This window comes from Poecilia reticulata, chromosome 18, assembly GCF_904066995.2.
Source record: "Poecilia reticulata chromosome 18, P_reticulata-male-v2, whole genome shotgun sequence".
NCBI lineage: Eukaryota > Metazoa > Chordata > Actinopteri > Cyprinodontiformes > Poeciliidae > Poecilia > Poecilia reticulata.
This window is the reverse complement of record NC_088847.1, coordinates 15954462-15973636: the sequence shown is the minus strand read 5'-3', so window position 1 is coordinate 15973636 and position 19175 is coordinate 15954462. Positions and strand designations below refer to the sequence as shown.

Genomic DNA, 19175 nt, shown 5'->3' with positions numbered 1-19175 from the left:
CAGTTGTTTTACAAAGACGCAAAGGCATATAAGAGCAGTTGATGTCATCAACGACGGGTTATATGCCTGGCTTCGATTCAGGTTAGTTTCAGGCAGAAAATGAATGGCACGTTTTCAAAGCATTAGCAGGGTTCCTACGCATTTTTTAATTTCATAATTACACCGTTTTCAAGACTTAACATTATTTTTTATATATTTTCAAAAGAAAATCTGAACATTTAAGGACAAAGCATTCGCTTTGAACCTGGTTGAATCGCAGATGGTCTTTTATCTGCAGATTCAACAAATATATAAATGACATGATGCGATTAGATAGAAACCTTTTTTATCAATTTAATTAAAAGTCAAAACATGCCCTTGACGACATGTTTCGATAACTAGGATGGAATTGGAGATTATGACAAGAACTTTGAATTAGTCTGTATGATTGGATTGAAATAATAATTTTTTTTGTAAAGTATGCTTAGACAATATTTGTTGCGAAATGGAAGTTTTTCTAAATAAACTAAACTCAATGCAAAAATTGACAAAAGTCAAACAACAATGCTGAATGGTAAAACAAAATTATTGTGGCAAAAGGCTACCCACTGGTCATTTAACATGATGAGACAAGGACAGCTTTTATTTTGAGAATGCCATGGTAGGATTGAGTAAGTTTATACTTCTATCTAATTTTGGACATAAAACTGAGCTGGTATCTTATGAATAGAGTGAAATCTCTATTGATTTTACATGTTACATATTTTTTCTATTTTTTTTTTGCTCTTTTATTTTCCAATCTGGTTCAAAATACTGTTATAAACTACACTTTGGTATCTCTATTTGTTAAGTTTTGAAGGTCAAGAAATCCAGGTCAAACTGAATTTACAGTTTCAGAAGCAAAGCAGGAAGTGAAAACATAAATAATGTAGAACCACTGTATTTTCTGAGAATCATCGGACTTTGGTGCAAAAAAGAGAAAAAAAAATAGTTCAGAAAATTGAACACTGTTACATTTTTTCTTTCTCCATATTTATCCAAACATGGAAATCTAAACAGACTTTTTTTCCCCCCAGACTTTTCAAGAGTGCATAGGAACCCTGGAATTGGTTATGAATCAGCATTAGACTATTTAGCTCATTCAAGCCACACTTGATTACACCTCTTTAACCAAAACGTGCACATTGTTTTGACTTGGAGACAAATTTTTCCATAAATTTGTGCAGAAAATTAAATAGATATTTCTACTTACCTTATAAAAAAACCCCATTAGCAATTGATATCAAGTAAATTACATTGATGCTGTTGTAATAAAGCGCTGACTCTGATTAAAATAAGCAGCTAAACGCAAAATGCAACAACTAAAGAGAAGGACAAATGTTGATTTTCCAAAACGTAAAAGAGGTCAGAAAGAGAGCGGAGGAGTTAGACAGTGTGAATGCATGAACAGACTGTTGCACGTAAATACACGCAACTCACTGCGGCACGTGAATGTATCTGTCCAAGCATTCGCAGAGGTGAGAGGTGGGAGGCACAACACAAAGACGCACAAACCTTAAACGGGGTAGGAGTGAAAGGGTTAGTTGGGGAGAGGCGGAGAAAAACTCTACTGTGACTGTCACCCTCCTACAGAGAAGAAAACAAGGGCAACAACTTTAGAGGACAACACGTACGGCACAATAACAAACATGTGTGAACGGACGTGTACTGGAGCTGGTTCGCTCTTTGCCGTCGGAGACGACATATTGCTGCGCGGCGGCTGGAATACCAACCTTGTCCTTGCTGTAATTCGGCACGGCTCTCTCCTCGACGGAGTCCGTTATCGATGGCGGTTGCTTTAAAGACAGACGAGAAGGTAAATCACTCTACTCCGCAGCAGACAGCGTGAGAAGAGACTTTAAAGGGAGAGCAAATTCGTGATATCAACTCAAATGTCAGCAGTGAGTTAAGGAGAGTATATTACAGAGCAGCTGTGAGGAAAGACACTATGGTAAAACCTGGAGTTTGGCACAAAATCAAACGTAGGGAAGGACCCGTGTGAAATGCTTTTGACATTTTGATAAAAAAATAGTGGTTGACGGTGAAATATTTTGCATTTCCTGGAGTTATCTTTTCATTATGTTGACATTTGCGTCACAATCTGAACATATATAATCACTGTGACAAAAAAGAGAAAAATCCTGATGGAGATAAATATGTTTTTCAAAGCACTTTAATAAAAATTAAAATATTATATATTTTTTGCATGTTTAAAAAAAAAAAAAATACATATAAGAAGGAAAAAAAACAACAATCTGGCTTAAAAAGGCTTTGTCCAGAATTTGACAACCTAAAACAAAGTTACTTTAAGGTCCGTTCAAATCTTTTGCGGCCATCTCTCAAAGCAAGTTGTCTTTCTCATACAGACTCCAGGCCTGTTATAATAATGTTTGAGGTGTGATAATAAACCAAACTCCCTATCAGACATGGGAGTCAGGGGGAAAAGAAAAAGTTCTCAGAGTAAAAGGCCTCAAATATTATTTGATCTTTTGTTTGATGAAGCCAAACAGAAAAGACGGGAAGGGAAAATGGTTAACTTGCAAATGAAAATAAGAATAGAATATGTTCTCTTCTGACTGGAGGAGTCAAGCTACAAAATGTCAAAAAAATTAAGAAAAACGAAAATATTCGTCCTGATATTTTCTTCAATAAAAGTGCCCCGTTGTGGTAAACCTCAACACACTAATGTGTATATATTTTTTTCTTCTTTAATACACTTTTTCACTCCAAATGTGCAGCTTGTTAACATTGATTTCCCAAGTCAGAGCAGAACAGAAGGTCAAGTGGAAAGTGGACACAGACACAGAGGTGGCTTTCTAACCTGAGGGAGGGCAGGTGCTAAGGAGCTTTGATTAGTGCTGCAAAGGCTGGAGTCACGGCGGCTATTTAGCTGCAGAAAGGGCAGGGGCGGCTTCTAAAAAGCAACACAAGACGGACAAGCTGACAACATGACACTTTAACGAGATGTCTATGACTTAATGACAGAATCCAATCAAAAGCTGGAAGGGAGAAGAACAAAGAGGACGTACATGAGCACAAAAAGGCTTCATTTGGATTAGTAACCATTAAAATGAACGGTTTGCTTGAGAAAAGTAATTTTCTTCACATAAAAAAAAAAAAGACTGGAGAGGGGCCACTTTCTCTGAAGCACTTTAACAGAATGTTTAAAGATACCTGCAGGATACCTTGAGATTATTTATTGCTCGCAAAAGAAGATATCAGGATCTTAAGGGGAAAGAGCTCAAGGTTGAACAGATAGGCTGCATTTTACACGGCACAACTGGTCCCTGAATGATCTGCATTTTACTTTACAGCCAAGGGTAATAAATTACAGTTTTTTAGTGGAACTCAATGACTTTCAGTAAGTGACTGGACAAATTTTATTATTCCCCCCCCTCCCAACAAACAGCAGCACACATTATCGCTTTTATTTTGGCCATCGGGATAACGGATGCCATTAATTTTGGCCTTTTAATGATGCACTTAAACAGCTTCTTTTCCCGGCTGAAATTATATTTCACTCATAATTTTAATGAATTCTAAAAATAATTGAACGAGTTGAATTCAACGACGTCATCCCTCCGACGTGGGGTAAAATTATACATGCGTGCTCAAATATTTGGTTAAATATTAAAAGTTGCACCTCGACCACACTTTTGGTAGCAACCGGCTAAATCCTGTCAAAATTCTACCTGGGAATTTGACCAGTTGTACTGGCAGAATTGGTACAATTAATTTAAAATTTGTTTGACCACCATTTCACATGTTTAACTCAATAAAAAACTCAATAAAAAAAAATCTTAACATTGAAATCCAACAGGCATTTTCTTCCCACAGTCTAAAAAGTATACCACACCCTTTTCTCCCAACATCTAAAAAGATGCATGAAGATAAGTTTCATCACCCCACAGAACCCTGGAGGGTAACTTGAGTAGAGACATAGGATGAATTTAACATCTTCAACAGAAATCTGATAATAATCTGTAAATAACTTTTCCACTAGGGATTTTGTTGGAATTTTTTTTCTATCCAGGCTGTTAAAAACAAGGTGAAGCCAAAATATGTAGGACGGAAAAAATTACAGCTGGAATCTCGAACAGCATTATAAAATGGTTGAACCGCCACATACTGAAGTACATAGATAATGCAAAGGGCATTTTATTAACTTGTAAATAAAAATTAATAAGGTAAAGCTTGGGGAGTTTTCATCCATTCTTCTTGCAGAAAGTTTCTACCTCTGTGGGATATTTGTGTTTTCCTGCAGAAATATTTCTTTTATACACAGTTTATCTCCCCATCACCTTTCTTATGGTTTTTTTTTCTTCTCTATTATTTGCTGGCCTTTTATAAAAAATGCATTGTTTCATTGTTCCTTGCAGAAGAAATTTCACCTTGCATTTGAGTTCAACACAAACACAGCTGATTGAAGGCTTGTTTAGCAGATAAAAAAAAAACAAACATTTTTTTTGTCAAGTTAAAACACAGTGCTTTGTGTAGAAATACCTTTCAAAAATGCAGGCAAGAGAAAATAACAAACACTTTCAGTAAAAGCCTTAAACATTACATCCCCCTTTTTGTTTGATGCAATCCAATAAAAAGTATATGAAATAAGAAAAGACAAACTTGAAAACACAAAGAGGTTAAGCAAGACATGTTTAGATATCAATTTTCAGGTCTGACAGCAGAGGTTTTCCACGAACAGTTGGACCGTTTCAGGCATTTTTTTTTTAGCAATTAAATGCTTTTCAGGGGGCTCACTTTTTCAACCACTTAATAAAAGTGCCTCTGATGAAACATGGAGGATTCTTGATTTGTCTTTTTAACAATCATAGAAAATCTTGGATGATTTTGTGGACCGCAACCTTTTGTCTTGTTTTGTGGAAAAATAAAACAGAAACAGAGCCACTGTTTGTTTCATCTGAAGGCAAAAGCAATCAGAAAATGCATTCCCTCTACTTAACACTTTTCAGTGGATGAAACATTTAAAACAATCAGGGCATTTCGAAAATACTGGCTTCATTTTAGTTTACTTTTTTTTTGTTGTGAAATTAAATAATTAATACACTTTTGTGAAATTTATGACCAAAAATGTCTTTTTTTGGAAGGTCCTTCTTTTGCTTCCCAGTTACACAACTATTCAGTTGTGCCACATTACTTGGTGAAGCTGAGGACATCCACCTCATCTCTAACTACTTCTTATTCTAAAGGTGCAGCGTTACTAAATGTCTTCTCTATTGTTCTTCTTCTTTCCAACTGAAGGTGCGCCTTCTCCAGTGCATCTCATGCTAAGCCTCGTTCTGCTGAAAGTTTCTTACTGTAAAAAAAAGGGAGTTTGTCTCTCCACTGTCACCACATGATGGCTCAGGATGTCCAAAGTCAGCGACTCAAAGATACTGTCTGCACATTTTAATATGGCCAACATTTTATCAGATGGCATTTTATGATCAACTGAATTTTACTGTAGTGTGTGTTAAGTAGATGTGAATTTGACTCTGACTTGCATCTAACTATCTGGCTGTCTGGCATTGAAACAATTATATTGATTTGAATTGCATTTTTACACAGTTGGATTCTAAACAACAGGATGTATTTTTTTTTTTTATGTAAAGTGCTTTGACTCGACATTGGCACAAAATAGATTATATATTTCATATAAATAAGCCCTCACACTCACTGTTTTATGTCAACAATTAGTTGTTGTTTTTTTTGCTCATAACCTGAACATCATAAAAAAAAAGCAACCCACAGCTTTTGCTGTGAACTATTTCACCTGACATGTAAAGCACCCTCCACCTCCCGAAAGATTTATTGTGTTTAAGACTCGCTTCTTGACTCATATTTGAGAAACCTCTTGCGAGAAAGTTGGCAACCCTGAAACCGTACAGCTGAGTGTCTATAAATAATGTAACAATGGCATTTCATCATCATTGTGCCTCAACTCTCAGTTACCGCCGCATTATTCTGCAAGAGAACAGCGCTGCATGACGCCAGATGAAAACACACCTTTCCTTTTTTGTTTTTTTGTTTTTTTTTTCTCTCAGGGGAAAACTTCCAATTCTACTTCATATACATAAGAGCAAACATTATTTGTATGTCAAACGCAGAACTAAAGAGGAGGGACTTGGCTAAGCAGTGTGAGACACAAAAAGAAAGAGGGAGACAGGAGAGATAATACGACCAAGATTACATGTGATGGATGGGTGATGCAACAGAGATGGAGGAGGCAAAAGGAGAGAGATGGATTACCTGGCGTGCGCGATTTGGCATGCATGTGAAAGCTGCGGCGCGTTTCTCCACTGCGGGAGATGGAGCTGGGCTATGTATCGACTCAGGCTGAGAGAGTCGAGTAGAGGAGGAGAGATGCAGGAATGAGGCAACTCATAATATAGTTTACATAACAATAGTATTTATAATGCCTTTTCATTTCAGGTATGAATGAGGATCTGCACCTAAACTTACTGGAATTCTTTCGCAAACCAGATTTTTTTTTTTTTTTTACTATATTTGGTATCCGAATCCCCTGAAACACATGCGCCTTAAGACGATCCAATGGTCACCCAAGCAAAAGTGATCAACAGCACTGTGACAGGAAGTCTAACATTTAAATAAACTGCAGTTGTTGTTTATTTTTGAAAATAGAAGCAAACTTTTTGTACCATGCTCCTAAAACAAAAGTGTGAACTTGCAAATTATGCGACGTAAACAATTGCTTTATTTCTCAAAAACATATATTAGAAGTGACACAACTCATGTCTGTATAATAGAAAAGAAACTATAGTAAACAAGTGAGTCTTAGAACCTCATTTCTAGATATCAGTTTTTGGGCTTGAATAAATGTACACCCTAAAAGAATCACCTATTTTAAGGTTTTAACACATTTCTAACAGGGATGCTAACTGCTGTACACGCTTGAACGTAGTCTTCCCTGTGTTAGATTATGAGTCGCAACATGCCTAATGAGAAAATAAATTGTTAGCAAAAGCAGAAGGAAATATGTGAAAATGAAGACGCATCTGACTGAGTGTGATACGGCACTGAAGCCAGGCCAGCGGCAGCCCCAGCAGGAAGGTACTTACTCGAAGGCCTGAGGGCACTTTCAGACAACAAACGGTGTTGTTGATGTGGTGATTTTTAAAAGAGGGGCTCTTTAAAAAGGTTAAAGCTTTGTACCATAGTTAATATTCCGAGCAGGATATGCTGCTCTCAGAAACAAAATGTTTGAAAATTACTTTCAGCCTGCTAAGAACCACTGTAGTACAGTGGTGGCACACAAATAGCACTTTTTTAGCTTTGAAAAAATCCCCCTAAATAGCCTGAAAAGAGAATAAATTGTCCCATGAGATAAAGAAAAAGAGGCAACACGGGGCAGCGGTGACCTTTATATTACGAGGAAGCTAAATAGCACTTAGTTTGGGCTCTATTTCACAGACTCACCCTGGCTCGGTGAATAATACTCTGGACCACGAAGGAAACGGGGTTGCCTGCCTTCCGTATGGCCTCCACTGCTTCCTCATGACTTGCATCTCGTAAATCTACGCCATCCACCTGAAACAAAAGCGTCATAAAAATACAAATAAACAGCATAAACTGGTAACTGAAAATGACCTCTCGCTGAACTGAGATGCTTCATTACCTCCACTATCCGGTCCCCAGTCTTCAGTGTCCCGTTTTGTCCAGCAGGGCTGTCCTCCAGGATGTGCTTGATGAAAATGCCCCTCATCACCTCCCCGTTGCTCAGGCGGCTGCCCATCCCTCTGCCGCCGACAATGCTGATCCCCAGGGACTTACCAGGCTCTCTGAAAAGCTCCACTCTGAGAAAAAGCAGCATTCCCATTTTTCATAATTATCATTTAAAAGCCAGGGCCATTTGTGCTGATGAAATGTGTTCAGACAATTACAGTTGAGACTTTAAGTGTATACTTACTTCCTTGGCTGATTCCAGTTGCTGTATGAGGCACTCTCCTCTCCCTCGCCGTCTTCCCGCTCTGGGAGGCTGGGAATATCTCTAAAAATGTAATGAGGTGGGAAAGAGTATTATATTCAAGCTAGAGAAATTAAATGATATGCATACATTTTCAAATTTATTAAAGCTGCAGACATATAAGACTAACTTTATCCGTCAAGACCGTGTCTTTAGGGAAACAGCTAATTAAATGTGGTTTATTCGTTTAGCGCCACTTCACAACAAATGTAATTTCAAGGCATCCTAAAGTTGTTGAAGTAAACAAAGTCAGATAAGAAATCTAGGTAAAATCCAAGATGATAAATGAATGTTGCCATCTTGACGAAACTTCAAGTTTTATCATCAAGTTTGCTAAAGGTAGTTTGTCCCATCTCAATTTTTAACCAAGCTGCCCATCTCCCGTGAGAGATTTATTGTAAACATCTGTACTTGTATCCTATAAAAAAGGGGCTGTAAGATGATGGAGAGCCCTGGACATTTCAGTCTGGAAAGGTGCATGATTTTTGATATAAAAGATATGAGGCAACCTAATCTGTTGTTAAATTTCAGATGAAAGGTGCACTAATCAACTGGCTTTAGATCAAGACTGGCTGAGTTTCTCTTGATCGCTTTTAATCAGTAATCTTTGGATTTTGGCACCAAAATCAAGAATTCAAACTATTTTTGTTCTGCAAATACAACAAGCAACGCCATGTCCTGGGATTTATTATTATCATTACTTTTAGTTTAATACGAATCCAATAAAGGTTAGGGATGCATGTTTTGATGCAAAAACTATAGTTTAATTCCTTCATTTTCTTTTTAGACTCAAAACTACCAACGCTATCAAAGAACTTGCAAAATATGTTATAGTCCTTAGAAAAACCTCGGCTGATCAGCATATCTCTAGGTGCAATAATAAGGACTTACATAAAAATGACATTTAAATAAATAACAGCTTCCTCAACTTATGCTTCAAAAGATGGAAGGAAACTAATTCCAGCCTGCAACAATGTGAAGGATATCAAAGATTTCTTTTAGTTGAAATGGAAATTATTCAACTCCCCGCCATAAACTGGGTTAATCAGCACAACAGAAAAACTGGCAGCATTCTGCAATAAGTAAGAATAAAAAAAAAAACATATAAATCAACACATAACTTGTAAAAAAAAAATGCTTTCTGTATTAACTCAGTTCATCTTTGTCTGCTACTGAAATTTGCTTGCTGATCCGAAACAAATTAAACAAACAAACAAACAAAAAATGTTTTATGGCATTATACATTTCATCTTAAAGACAGGCATTGGCTGCAGACCTGGTGTGTGGGATGGGAACTTACTCTTGAGGCGTCTCAGTGAAGATATCATCCTTAGCTTGCTCGAGGCTGGCTTTGTACTCCTCCAGGTACTCAGCAGGGACGTATGTAACACTAAACCCAAATGCACACACACAGATATGTTCACAAATTCTTTTTTTTAATTAACAAACCAGCATTCATACTTAAAAACTAATGTTCCCACCTTAGTGAAAATTAGTAACTGTTCGTGACTAAAAGGTGCTCCGTTTACTATAAATAGAGAACAACATTACAGCTGTTCTCATTTACAGTCTGAGGCTGGATTTTCAAAACCAAACCCACTTTGCCTTCCAGTAAACACATTCTCCTCGTAACAAGCTCAAGGTGAAACGTCCATGAATTATATATGCAGGACTTTGACACCTGACTGCTGAAAACAGCTGTTTACCTTCATAAAAGTCTGAGCAAATCAAGTCTTCAGTCACCCATTGCGGGACAAACGTGACAAATCAGAAGGATTCTTTTAATCTATTATTAATTGAAAGAGAGCAGACGGCTCGTACGTCGAACGAGCCGAGCTGAGAGATGGGTGACAAACTGCCATCTACTCGCAAATCCATCTGAAAACAATTCAGAGAAGCTGATTCTCAAGGGCACATTAACACATCAGAGTAAGGCTGACAGATCTTCAGCAGATGGGTGCATTTGTTTTTTTTTTTCTTCTTCGCTTTTTTTTTTTTTTTTAAACTTGATGGCATGCAGACAGGGGAATAAAATTAATCCTACAAAAAAAAATGGGAAAGATGAGCTGCTTCATTAAAATCATCAAAACATGCAGTGAGCAAAATGTCAGGGACGCACGTGAAAAAGTGAGTTATAAAAAGGCGTTAATGGTTTTAGAAAGAAAATGACTTCAGGCAGCAAGTTTAGTAAGATGAATAGGCGACACAGCCTGTCGAGATTTATCCAGGTGGATGTTTTAGGATTCAATCGTCCTCATTTTGTTACCTTAGACATTTTTTTTCAGCTCTTAAGTTGAAAACAAATTACCACTCGAGTGACCTAATCCTTCTGGATAAACCTCTCACCAAACAAACAAAAAAAAAGAAAGAAAAAGAAAACCAAAGCGTCAGCGTCTTTTTGAGAATCCGTCGGTGTGGAAGTTAGTCATACTCACACATAAAACGGGCACAGATCGTCCTCGGGTGCACAAGCAGATCTAGAATGTGAAGAGTTGGCTTTTTATGCACCGAAGCTAACAAACTGCCAAGTTTAGTTCAGCAAGCAGAATTTATGAAAACATCATAATTACACATCTACTTCATTTGCAGGTTCAACAAGGACTAAAGGTGATTGTGGGAATACGGTACTTTGGTTCAGCAGCACAGAAACTGAGGATAATTTGTCTGTCTAAAAAGTGTGCGCACCCATGTTGCATGTTTGTGTGATGTAAAGCAAGACCACATTGAGTCTTTATGAAAAATGTTCCCGTCTACAGTCAGGAGAAGGATGTAAAAACAAAAAAAAAGCAACCACAAACTCGTTGGATAAATGTCCCCATGCTTAAACGAATACCGCAAATTTTGGGAGAAGATCATCTGCACACCACATTGCCACTTGGTAACAAAACAAACAAACAAAAAACCCTTAAAGTTTTGAAAATGTGTCATCATATTCATGTAATGCTGCATAATTCTGTCAAGTTTCGTGCACACTAATGCACTGAGCCACTCCGCCTCTTACCCGAGGTCTGGCCCAATGAGAGAGTGCCTCCTGAGCATGGCACGAGCCTGGACGTTGGACAGGTTGGTGGTGGGCTCTCCGTTTATGGCCAGGATCAGATCGCCCACTCCCAGACGACCGTCGCGGCTAATGGACCCCCCGTGGATGATGCTGCGGATCACCATCCCCAGACCATCTTTCATGGCGCTCACTGTCATCCCTTTAGAGCAGATGGTAAAACGTGGCTTTGTTAACATTTGGATTAGACAAACACACACTCACAAGGAGTGGTTATTAAATATTTGTACCATAAGAAAACATCCTAGAAACCGGAGTAATGTGTAAAAGCTTATCTAGATAACTGACCACACACATTATCTTTTAATATATATTTATAAAGTTGAAAGAAATAACAGTGTTGTGTACATTTTTGACCATGACAAAATAAAATGTGCACTGGAAACAGGAAAAAAACAAAAAAACAATGTCTGTAGGCAAGATGTTAATTATTTACTCTAAACAGGCCTTTAAAGGGTACAATAAAGCTAAATAAGAGACCATTTTAAACACGCATTTGGTCTTAAAGTTCAAACTTTAGTTCCTCTTTGCTAGGAAGATCCCCTCTGGCATTTTTCTTTAAATGCTAATGCTTCGCATAGCAGCAGACTCATCCTCACTAAGTACAAAAACTACGAGATATAACTGCTATCATTTCTGCCTGAAAAATTACATTTTATAAAGCCAAAGACAAAAATTAAAGACCAGCTCCCGCTTTCAGCCCCGACACTTCATTAACCCCCCGTGGGGCAGGAGAGGAAAACAAAAACTAAGAAGAAAACAAATAATTCAAAGAATGTGAAGAACCGAACACACACCGAGGCTGCAGTTGCCCTTGACAACTGTGATGGTCCTTTCAAAATTGCTCCCAGAGGTCAGAGCTGCTTTGTTGTCGTCTTCAGCAGATTCTTTCACACTCGCCTTCTCCATATCCTAAAAGTGATAATTCAACACATTTGTTCATGACAAATTTTAAAAAAATACTAAAGCGGATTCCAAACGTGGCTCCCACTCGAGAGAAGAATGAAGCGATTTGAATGTCAAAATTAATTTTGAGCAATTCATCTCTTACTTTTGTGTATCTAAAGTCTGAGAGGATGCTTTAACCAAGAGACGTTTATTGAGACAAAAGTGCACAACATTAAATAAGCGAAAAGTAAAAAAAAATTTTTACAGAGATAAAGTAAGTTTGATGGCTTAGTTAAACCCCCCCGAAAGCTGATTGTGAAAGAATTGAAGTTACCGTTGTGTCTTCCGTATCTCTAAAAGAGATGACCGGTTCGATCAGACAGAGAGGCTGCTCCACGGGTGCCACCTGGTCAATGTGTTTGGCCTCTATCTCTGCAAACAGGCCGTAGGAGTCTGAGCACCCGACTGGTTCTTGTTCTTCGCCCGGGTGCTTTGCCAAGTATTGATCTGAGCTGCTTAGAATGGTATTAATCGCCGGGATGTGACCTGACAAAGTCGCTGGAGTGTAAGAGGCCGACTTCTCTGTGGAGAACGACGGAGCGTCGTCTCCGAAGCCGGGGTGTTCGTCCAACACGTTCAGACGGGCTGTCAGCTACAGTGAAACAAAGCATGGCAGATGAATGAACATCCACTCAGGGAGGATAAATCACACTCAGGCTCCATCCGGCTTGCTCTTCTTTTTAACGAGCCACAGAAAAGCCTTCAATGGTTAGAGAAAAAGGCTGATCTAAAGGGTGAAATGGACTTCATTTCTACATTTTTATTATAAAAGCAGTGCAGCTTTATTGAAAATAAAGGTTAGACTGTGGCTCAGAAATTTTATTTTTACAAAGAGTAAATTGATTGAGTTTTAAGAGTAACAATCAGTCAGAAGACAGTATTTTTTAATTTGGAAGTAAATGAGGTAACATTTTCCGCATTTGTTACAAATAAATATTTGGTACAAATAAAAATGAGTAAAGTTTTACTTTTTACTTTAGGCCTCTGAAGTCTTTTAAAGAACTTTAGTGAACAAAGCATCATGAAGGCCAAGGAACACAGCAGGGATAAAGTTGTGGACAAGCTCAAACCACAGTTAGGTTATAAAATAGTATTCAAATCTCTCTGTTCAATACAACATCTTAATATGGAAAGACTACAACACAGCTGCAAACATACCGAGATGGGGTAGCTACTTAAACTGACAGTTCGGGCAAGTGGGGAATTCAACAGGGAAGCAGCCAAGAGCCCATTGTTACTGTATAAGGCTCACCTTCTAGCAAGATTTCAGCCTTGAATATAAAGCCAGAGCTACAATAGAAAGGTTTAGATCAGGGGTCTGCAACCTTCACAATCCAAAGAGATTTTTTTTCCCCCTCTCAGTTCAGCAAAAACAAATTTAGAGCCACGATTGTTACATCACGTAACACATACGTTTCTAACCTACTGACAAGAAAAACAGCCCGTAACATACCACCAGTATGTGGTGTGTTTCTTGAGCACAGCATTGGCTCAACACACACAACATTATTAGTTAAAAACTTTGCATTATTAATGCATCATTTCCTCTCTACTTCACAATTACACTCCACCTTAGACTGAGGCCTGTAATGTGAACAAATTGGAAGAAACTCAAGGGCTTTAAATACTTTTGTAAGCCCCCATGAAGTCCATTTTACCCCAACTACGATTGCACATAGCACAGTCAGATACACAATGAAATGTGTCTGCAAATAGTCAACTCACTCATTAAGTAACATTCAAGGTGTTACGAACTTGTTTCAAATTTTGTGATTTTACACAAGAACTCTCCAAGGCTGTTTACTTGTTTAAAACTGGAACTGTTAATATAATGGAGAACAATGTGACCTTAGATAAATGCCGGGAAGCCGACAAAACTGACCTTGGCTGTGAGAATGATCAGCAGGCGTGTTGTCTGTCTTTAAAAGAAAAGCACATCTTGAAGGCTGAACTGTCTGACCCGAAACAAATGCTATAATCTGTTTGCAGACATCAAGGAACATGTTTGTCCCTTCAGACTGCCCTGGAACATCATAAATTAATCAGGACGTTCCGGTAAACACGGTCAGCGCTGACCGCTGAGAAAACTGAAAATCTGTCTGATTTTCTCTTTTTTTAATTATTATAATTTCTTAATCTAATCTAACATTCAGTTGGGGAACTAGTCTTACTTAAAGACCGACATTGGACTTCATCTTAAGATCAGTCTTAAGGCCACATTTTGAAAGGTTTGGCCTTGCCTAAGTATTCTAATACCCTTTCGTATTCTCATCCTCTGCACATAGAAACACAGGTAGCAGCTTTACGGTATTCAAGTGAAAAATCTGGAGTTTATAACAAATATCTGGAGGTTTTCTGATTGTAAAACATACAAAGAAAAAAGCTAAGTGAGTTAAGTCCTCTGCCTATACTCGTCAGCTTCCCTCCGTCTGCCTGCTGCGTCATTTAACGATTAGCTGGATGTCTCCACTCAGAAGAGTTGTGTGGCTTGCTTAACTTATTCACTTGTCAGATTCAGCGAACAAGTGAATAGTAGTTGAGGATGTTACAGTTACAACTTCCTTTGGCCTCGCAGCAAACGGCTGAGGTCATGAGCAATTTGGAGGTGTGTTCTCTCCTCTACCAGGAGTGAGTGCTGGACAATTTTAATGTGCAAGTGCCCGTCCTGCTCTGCAACAGAATAAACGTCTGCCAACACATGATGACAGAGTCAAAACTTTCCTATAGGCATTTTGGGCATGTTAGAAAATCAGAATATACAAAAAGACCTCTATATCCTGGACGTTTTCTTGACTTTTCAACAACGTAGTGCTGGAATTGTAGCCGCTGATGGATTATTTTAGTGCTAAGAAACTACAGGCTCCAAAACAGGAGGACAAAACCATCCTATTAAAGCCTGATCAAATTACTGCAGTTCCTTGGAAAAAAAAACTACAGGGATTGCACAAAAAGGTTGTAAAATCAGTAAAAAAAAAAAATAAAAAAAAAAGGTTTCAGCACTCTGAAGGCATCAAAGTGTTTTCATTATTCCAGGCGTTTGTGATTTGAGAAATGTTTTTCTTTACCTTGGGTGTGGACGACTGCAGGCAATCCAAGTCAGCACTGCAGCTGCTGACTTGGAGAGCGATCATCGACGCCTGGAATGTGTCGTCCTCCATCCCAGAGTAAGTATGATCTAACACCTTATCATCAGATAGGTCTCCGTCACTTGTGTCAATCTGGGATAACGGATTGAAATCCACGTGAGACTCTAAAATAATGTGAGTTATTGAGCATGATTTGCAGCTACGTTATGAATATGTAACAGCAAAATGGTCTAAAACACATTGTATCATTAATGACCTAAACTGTTACAAAATTTCAACTAAGCAGACCACGTTTTGTAATAATTAGACAAAAGCAAATATCACAGTCAAGCACAAACTGCTTCTCTTTTCAAGTGTTCTCATTTTTTATTTTTTTTTTGCAGTTGTTTTTGTCTCCAAAAGCTAACTAACCAATGCAGGTTCTGCTCGGTAAAGGACGCCCTCAGTCAGTCCTCCTTCCTCTCCTTCTTCAATCAAAACACTGCTGAAGTCAAATGAATGGATGATGGGTGATGAAGGTATTTCCTGCTCACCAAAAGGGTGTGGAGAATGGGAATATCCACATATTCCCTAGGAAAGTGGAGAAATTCTTTCAGTGTCTCCAGCTTTATGGAATGAGATTTTTTATTTGTTACCAAGTCTAGTGATGAAGGAATTAGTATGGGGTGGAGATGAAAAGAAGTGGTTAGGATTGATTGAGGTTAAAAAAAAACAAAAAACACTAAATGAGAATATTTTGAAACAGAAAAGTTCCGAAAGAAATCTCAGTCAAAAGCTCCTTATCTTGATTGATTCAGCTCATAAAAAATACAGCGTCTTGAAAAAATATTCAAACCCTTTGAACCTGTTCATATTTTCTCACTTTACAACCTCAAACTCGTGAGCTATATTTACAATATGTTGTATATTAACTTACAAATATTAATCTGTATATATCTTAACACTGCTCCTACCCTTTTATTTCCAAGGAAACCTCAGATAAATCTGTCAACAACAGCTGGACAACAATTTCTTCTCAATCCTTCCCCACTCCACAAATTATTCCCCTTATAAACGAAGGATTGAGTGATAGGAATAAGCAACAAGGGCTTAATTAGTGGACTTGCACAGGGTAGATGTTAATTTCACAATTAACATCTACTTTGTGTTAGTTCATGAAATAAAATCCCAGTAAAACAATTAAAGTTTTGCGGTTGTAACATGATAAAATATGGAAAAAGTTCCAGGGCTGTAACTTTTGCAAGGATCTGTATATGAAAAGCATCAAGGCAAACAGGGAAGATAACGCACACACACACACACACACACACACACGCACGCACACACACACACACACACACACACACACACATCAGAGTCAAAGCAATATGACAAAAAAAAAACCCTCAGAAGCACATTCCACATCCTGCAGGAGAGCTCCCTACAGCTCAGTAATCCAGCTAACCCCAGCAGCCCAGAGGTCTTGCTGAGTAATCCAACAGGCCATTCAATGCAGGAAAATGCATCTCTACAGTAGGAAGAAAAAAAAACGAAAGCTGTTTTGGTTTTTGTTTTTTAATATAGCAAAAAGATCTCGGGAGCCCGGAGCAACAAACATGCCGTCCGGTGGACCTGCTGTTATAACAGGTGCTTTCAAGTTGTTTAAGTGTTCAAGAGGGTGGATGCTCATGGAAAATTCCTTAACATAATGAAACTGAGCGTGCAAAGTGTTCCGGGCTGGTCACCCTTTGAGACAGAGGGGTTGGGTGGAACGCTACACCATGCAGCCTACCTCCACAACTTTTTCCTGCATAAAAAATTCAAGCTGTCCGTAAGCTGAGCCCTCGTGACTGGGCCCAACGTTGTGTGACATGAAAAGGTCAGACTCCTTAAGTCTCACGGTGGCTGGAAAATTAAATAACTGATTCCAGGACATTTTCACCCTCTTTAAACTATAAGCCACGATCTGCAGTGTATTTGAGTATTTCACACGGATCTGAAATAAAATCAAAAGCAAGAATCGAGATAATGTTGCTTACAGGCAGAGGTTTGGCGACTCCAATCTGGACTTTTCCAACCTTGGCCCCCTTGAGTGCCTGGACGGCATCCTCGAGGGTGGCGTTCTCCAGGTTTGTGCTGTTCACATACATGAGTCGGTCGCCGGGCAGAAGCCTGCCGTCCGTCTCCGCAACACCGTTCGGAACAAGCGAGCGTATCACGATCACCGTCTTGGAGGGGTCCAGCGGGTCCTGGCGGCAAAAACGGCAACATCACCAGGCGATCTCCATCGCGTTAGAAGTTAGAAAACCCAGAAACGAGAGATTAACTCTAAACGAGACAAAAACCCGATCCTCTCACAGATTTTGAAAGAAAGAAGTCCCACCTGGTAGTCCAAAATACTGAATCCCAATCCCCCTTCTCCCTTTTCCAGCTCGATATTCTGGATCTCCATCTCCCACATGGCCAAAGGAGATCCAATTGCCTCTTCAGTAACTGTATCCTGGGGATCTTCTATGTCATTCGCCTCTGAAACTTCAGAAACCAGCGCACTGCTGATGTTATTCTGCAGGGAGAGGAAAAACCCAAAACCACAATGAGACAGCACGCCGTCCTTCCTTTCCCTCCCAGCCCACAGGCTCCCTACCCTCTAAGTCTGTTTGTGGATCAGGTTTCTGGCAGAAGTTAAAAAGGGGAAATATCTCTGGGATGCTCCGGTCTCTGAACATTATCACAGATAAAGCTACACAGATGAAAAACCCCTCTGCTCAAAGGAAAGCTGTATTTGATGTCTCATATCTCTGTGATGCTGGCAACTGCTGAGGTATTGCTGCTGAAACTGTTTCTAATAAACTTTAAGCCTCTCGTTCTTATCAGTACATCTTAATCCATCGTGGCTATCAAGGAGGAAAGCCAAAGGAGCTACTGACAGTCAGGTTGGGCTAGTTTTCTTTAAATTTATTTCTCCAGGCTTTAAATGCATGAATATGTTACTTAATGTGCTACTAAAACTTTATAGTCTGGCAGCTTTTTTTTTTTTGTCTTTTTCTTTAAACACAGCAAATGTTTTGTTACGATGTAGATGTAGAAAAAGACAAACATATGACTGCACCTTCAGTTTATATTCTGTAGGAAAAGCATCTGGTTCTGGCTGGATCGTATCCATATCTATCTGGAGATCTGGAGCAGGTCTACAGCACGTCATGTACACACAGATGGGAAGCTCCTTCAAGATTCTCACCACCTCTTTATGGGTCTCTCCGATCAGAGAAATCCCATTCACCTAAACAGGAAGAGGTCAGTGTTAACTTTGTAACCCATGGAGGCTCCATTTTTACTTATTTATTTATTTATTTTAAATCAGACCTGACATTCAGGCCTGACTTTCAAGCAACCACTTCACTTCTAAGCACAACATCATGATTCAGATGCACTGTGACTGCTAAAATAACAAAACATCAAACCAATAATTTGATTTGGATTGTCAAGAAAGTTTAGCTTTAAAATATTGGGCCAAAAACTGCCCACTACCGTCCCCACCTTCTCTTCACTGTGTTTCGTGTGCACTTACAGATTTCAAAATCATCAGCAAAACCATCTGCATAACCATACCAGAAGTTGGAAATTAATCTTGTGCAATCGCTATGGCGATTGTTGAAGGTCAGATCATCGGATGAGTTCAATTATTACCATAAATGTATTTATTAATAAAGATTTTTAGTAGGAGTTAGGCCTTTTTAGTACTCATTGCAACTGATCAATGACTTCCAACATGCCAAGCTGACTGAATTTTGTTACTTTCCTATATTATAGGAGTTAAAGCTTAACTATCTTTAAGCTTTAACTCCTGAGAACAACAGTCTGTTCTCTACAAACAAAGCTCCAATACTTTTGACTTGAGTAAATAAACACTTCAGAGTCAGGTTGCGTTGTATTAGGAAATTAGATTGCGGTACTAATGCTTTCAACATTCTTAACACCTGGCGTTAGGTGAGAAAATCCACTCTAGTGAAACTCAACAGCTGGAAAACATTTTTCTGCTGAACATCACAGGCTTCTCTGGGACTATTAAAGAACTAGACTTGGCCCTGAGGAAGCAACATGCCCA

General features: G+C 38.7%; 1 protein-coding gene across 15 annotated transcripts in view; it reads right to left on the bottom strand.

Moving 5' to 3' along the window:
• mpdz (multiple PDZ domain crumbs cell polarity complex component) overlaps positions 1-19175 on the bottom strand; it is a 52639-nt gene that overhangs the window by 14466 nt on the left and 18998 nt on the right. For 3 of the 15 annotated variants that reach the window (XM_008435731.3, XM_008435730.3, XM_008435732.3), the window contains 17 exons: positions 18180-18350; positions 17454-17633; positions 17110-17319; positions 15503-15661; positions 15071-15223; positions 12280-12597; positions 11855-11969; positions 11001-11199; positions 10435-10476; positions 9300-9389; positions 7943-8023; positions 7652-7829; positions 7453-7563; positions 6265-6351; positions 2840-2932; positions 1752-1814; positions 1459-1605 (listed from right to left, as the gene is read on the bottom strand). In XM_008435731.3, the coding sequence (XP_008433953.2) occupies positions 1459-1605; positions 1752-1814; positions 2840-2932; positions 6265-6351; positions 7453-7563; positions 7652-7829; positions 7943-8023; positions 9300-9389; positions 10435-10476; positions 11001-11199; positions 11855-11969; positions 12280-12597; positions 15071-15223; positions 15503-15661; positions 17110-17319; positions 17454-17633; positions 18180-18350 (2397 nt within the window). The remainder of the gene's footprint in view (positions 1-1458; positions 1606-1751; positions 1815-2839; positions 2933-6264; positions 6352-7452; positions 7564-7651; positions 7830-7942; positions 8024-9299; positions 9390-10434; positions 10477-11000; positions 11200-11854; positions 11970-12279; positions 12598-15070; positions 15224-15502; positions 15662-17109; positions 17320-17453; positions 17634-18179; positions 18351-19175) is intronic. The other 12 variants (XM_008435733.3, XM_008435743.3, XM_008435734.3 and 9 more) reach the window with 11 other exon arrangements.